Source organism: Limulus polyphemus, unplaced genomic scaffold (genome assembly GCF_000517525.1).
Source record: "Limulus polyphemus unplaced genomic scaffold, Limulus_polyphemus-2.1.2 Scaffold0, whole genome shotgun sequence".
NCBI classification, from domain to species: domain Eukaryota; kingdom Metazoa; phylum Arthropoda; class Merostomata; order Xiphosura; family Limulidae; genus Limulus; species Limulus polyphemus.
Genome location: NW_013665610.1, coordinates 4,514,889 through 4,519,524, shown reverse-complemented (window position 1 = coordinate 4,519,524; position 4,636 = coordinate 4,514,889). Strand labels below are relative to the sequence as shown.

At 29.8% G+C, this 4,636-nt stretch overlaps 1 protein-coding gene across 1 annotated transcript in view; it reads left to right on the top strand.

Annotated features, from left to right (window-relative positions):
- The first annotated feature begins 3,274 nt into the window (after nucleotides 1-3,274).
- LOC106458879 overlaps nucleotides 3,275-4,636 on the top strand; it is a 67,960-nt gene continuing 66,598 nt past the window's right edge. The window contains exons 1-2 of the mRNA XM_013918475.2: nucleotides 3,275-3,283; nucleotides 3,880-4,023. Coding sequence (XP_013773929.2) covers nucleotides 3,275-3,283; nucleotides 3,880-4,023 — 153 coding nt within the window. The remainder of the gene's footprint in view (nucleotides 3,284-3,879; nucleotides 4,024-4,636) is intronic.

Genomic DNA, 4,636 nt, shown 5'->3' with positions numbered 1-4,636 from the left:
CAGATCAGTAATATTAGTATTTTAGCTTATGAGTGTTGAGTCTGGACAAGTAATATTGAAATTGACCTTGCATAATGCTTGTATTTTACCATTAGCAGTACTGATATAATGCATAAGCTATCATACCAATTGAACAAATTGACTATGTGACCATGTGCTTGATAGTACATAAAATTACAGTATGTAATGATTTTAATTATTTTGTTATCATTGTTATAGTTGAAAGAAGTTCTGAAAAGTACTATTTCTGTGGTGGTTGGGATTTGAACCTTGGTCTTCTTGTTAGAGAAGCTGGTGTGATTTTTACCTATCTAGGGTTTCAATCAAGTAATGAGAGGATAGCACATTAGCCTCTCTCAAGAAGACTGATCACAGAAATAGTTTTTCAGGACTTCCATGAAGAAAGCAGTAGATTAGTAACCAGAACTTTGGACTAAAATTGGCTAGTAATTAGTAATTAATAAAAAAGATTAGTAGCTAATCAGTCATTACACTTAAGGTGATTGTGTAGACTACTGTTATCCTGTAATCACAATCTTACTTACTGTAAGCACTTTTTTTTTTACGGTTGACTGCTAAAGAATGTTAGCTGATGAGCTCTGTTAATAAAAAAAAAGACAAAAATTCATAGTTAAAGACTTATTTCAGACAAAAAAGAAGCTTTAGTTTAAAATCTGTAATGTACAGACAAAGAAGTATGCAGTGTAAATATTTTACTACAGTGTGCTATTTCATTTAACACAGTTTTTAAGAGAATTTTTCCTTACTGATTTAGAAATTTTACACTGTATTTACAATACATGTAAAATTGTTTGGAAATACACTTAACTAAGGAAGCTATGTCTTACAAGCTTTTGATTCTGAATCAATGATTTTAGTACCTTTCTTTGTCTCCTTGCCTTTTTGTCAGTGTATACATTATGTATCTGTATTCTATGTCACTGTATTTCTTTAATAAATTTCTTTTTAACATGCAGTTTTTCATTTTTACTTGTCTACATTACTGCTGTGATGATGCTTCTTAGTACATACTGTCTTGTTCTTTAAACTATAACACACAGTTGGGTAATGCACATTAATATTATACTACTGTGGTTTCATTCGTGTGAAGAATTTAGTGAAAAGTATTGAATAGTTTTTCTTTTTTTTTCTTCTCTCTCTCTCCATAGACTTGAAGAGCCTAACCTTGACCAAACATCACTGCATTTTTTAAAGCTTGTTTCTATGTTGTTTAACAGGCCTGCATTTGTATTAAGTTGCAAGGAAGTCTGTCACTGCATGTGTGAGATAGTTTGACATATTACAGTCACTTCCATTCAGAACTACATGTGAAATTCTTCTCATTGCTAGTGGTCAGAAAGTAAAATGAAACTTTAATGTGGTATTTGTTTGATAAAAGATTTGAATGTTAATTTGAAAGGTATCTGAGCATGTGTTAGATTATGAGAAACTAGTAATACTAACAGCTCTGATTTTATTTTTGATTGTTTACGAGCATAATGTAAAACAATATTAATGTTGGAAAATATTTCTCTTACTTTTTCATGGAATAAATTTAGGCCTGAAATGTCAAACTTGGATTTTTTTTTCACACAATAGAATGTTTGTATCTGAATGTCCTTAACATGCTAGTTTCTGGTTGCTGTATGTTATGTGTTTGTTAAAGTTAATTTTCAAAATTTTTGTCTGTAGCAGGAGATGCTCAAATTTAGCAAATAACTGTACATGCTGAGTGTTTATGAAATTTCTAGAATTGAATCCTTGGCTTAGGGTTTCATTGCTGAAATATATATATATATATATATCTGTCTCTTTATTCATGAAATTGCTTCTCATTTAAAACCTACATAGTTTTTTGAACCGTGTAAGTGAGGAGGTACCTAAAACTGTTTACTTGTGAAATGTTGTTTAGGTATTTTACGTTTTTTTCCATAATATAAAAAAAAAAATGTTGCTGGTTTTCAAATGAGGTGTACTAGTCTAGAATGTTTTAACTGAGGAATATCTTAAATATATGCCAAGAAATAACAAAAAAGGTTGCAGAATAGTTTTAGGAACTTATACAAAGAAAGGTACAAAGCTATAATATTTTTTGTAATAACCTTTTATATAAGTAATTCACTACAAATAATGAAAAAAATATGATTTTATCTACAGAACTTGTCACAATTGAATCTAGGAAACTGGAGATGCTTTGTCAGTTAAATGGCTCTACAAAATATGGTATATTTTTTACTGAAGAGAAGTTATACATAAACCCTGTATAATAATTTACCCTTGATGTGATCATGATCTCAAACTGTTGCCAGTAATCTAAGCTGTAATAAGAGTTTATCCAATCCAAAGCTGTCACTTATCAGGAATATAAAAACTAAAACAGTGATTTTATTTCTAAACAAAGTTTTATTTTTTGTGTAGTGTTTAATAAATACATATTTTGTATACTGTTTCCCATTTTATATATCTTAAGTTATATTCTATTTTCTTGTAATCTTGAATTTCATTAAAGTTTGGCTTATTACTTTATAGTATATTTATGACTTGCATTAGGGTAGGTAGATTGAATTGCTGACTGTATAAAGTTCTGGTAGAACTTTACATGACTTTACTAAAAAGCCAGAATTTAACACTTTCTCCATGTTTTATGTGTTGCTACTAATTTTGTCTGTCTGATATATAGATATGTAAAATGTGTCCTCTTGCTTTAAAATCTACTATAGTATTTGGTGTTTTTTTTAAAATTTGTGTTCCAAATGTATGTACAAAAAAAAACATCTTTTCATTCAACATGAGATAGCAAAATAAAATTTTTGAGAGAAATAAAGGGTGTTTCATACATATTGCTACTTGTTTTTGTATTTGAGACAACATGTTTTTAAAAGAAGAAATTATAGAAATATTCTGAGAAAATAAATAGGTACAGGTACAAGAAGTTTGTCCCATGCTATTAGGCATGAAGCCCACATGCTTGTTTGGGTGCATGCATATGTGCCTTTTGTACCATTAATGAGATGCTTAAAATGCTTGGCAGGGTGTCAAGCTTTTTGGTGAACACAAGGTGTTGGAGATAAGTTTAAAGTAATGCTTTAAAAAAAAAAAGCTAGGCAAAATATGTGGAACAAATATTTCCTGCAGTTGAACATTATGCCAGCTCGTTCACAAGATTTCATTTATAGTAAATCTCTCTTTGTTCTGAATAAATACTGCATTTCATTGTTTTCCAACACTGAAATGTTACCCATAATGTTTCTTTTTTCTTTTTGTTTGGAAAGAAATGTCTCAAGTAAAAAAAAAAAATAATTGTTTCTGAAGTGTTTATATATATCTATATGAATGTATGTGTGTATGTATGTAAGATACATGGTTGAAACAAGAAAGCATTCTTATGGAAGAAGAAAGTTATAGGAAATATGATGAAATCTACTCAGTGTCTTGGAGGAGGTGAGAGGAGGCTTGTCGGTATTTAAATACAGACAATTTTTTTTATGTTACAGCATTAAATATAAAAACCCTGTATTTTAATGATTATTAAGAATCATAGTTTGCTTATTTAAAACTATTTTGCAAATTTCGTTTTGAAAACTCTATGAGTTATGTTAAATATATATATATAGACACACACACACACACAATCTAATTCTTACAAGTTTAATTAAAGTGCACTTACAAATGGATATTTTTGGGCAGTGACTGCTCAGTCAGTCTTTGTTGTTTTCTTCTTTTAGAAAGTTGAAGCAATCAGTTTGGAAATTTTGTTTTGGGAAATGTTATTTATAGCTTTAGATTTACAATGATGACTTTTTGCAAGTAAATGACCATGAAGATAATATGATGGATATTTTAACAAATTTTATGTCCTTTTTTCCCACATGTTTCTAGGCTCTGGGTTCTGGGCAACAAGATGCTTTGACTGAGGTGAAACCGTGGTGGCCAGGGCCTCGGAGATTAGTGCTCCACAGAGACGATACTGACTTTGGTTTCACTCTGAGACACTTCATTATCTATCCACCTGATAAGAACCAGGTAATATACTTGATAATATATATCTCGGTGAGATTTCAATCTTACCAAAAGTGTAAGAATGAAAATGGGCAAACTTCCTGTTAGAAAATGTATATTTGTAATCCATCTAATAAAAATATAAGTGTGTGAAATAAAACAAATTACCAGAGGAAGGAGGTAATGCTTTTAATGAATAATATTTAACTGTGATAAGTAGGTAATCAAATACAATGATTTAGCTGGATAAGGTTATGAATAAAACATAAGTCTTTCAAGAATAAATGTTGTTAGAACAGTAATTTTTTGTGAATGGGTGTTTGATAAGATATTCATGTATGACCTCTTAATTACAAAATACTTTAGTATAAAGATTTAGGATTGTATTGATCTTTTTTTTTGTTCATAAAATCTACATGTAGTACCTTACAGTGTAAAGTTATTCAACATTTAAGATTTTAGAATGCTTATAAAACATCTGTTGTTCCTGTTGATAAACAGCATCTTTTGTGTGTATGTGTGGGATGGGTGGATATGACTATGTGCATAACTTAAAATGATCTAGTTGTTTTATGCCCCTCTTACACACACACACACACACACACACACACACTATTATTTTTCTATTTGTAGTTTT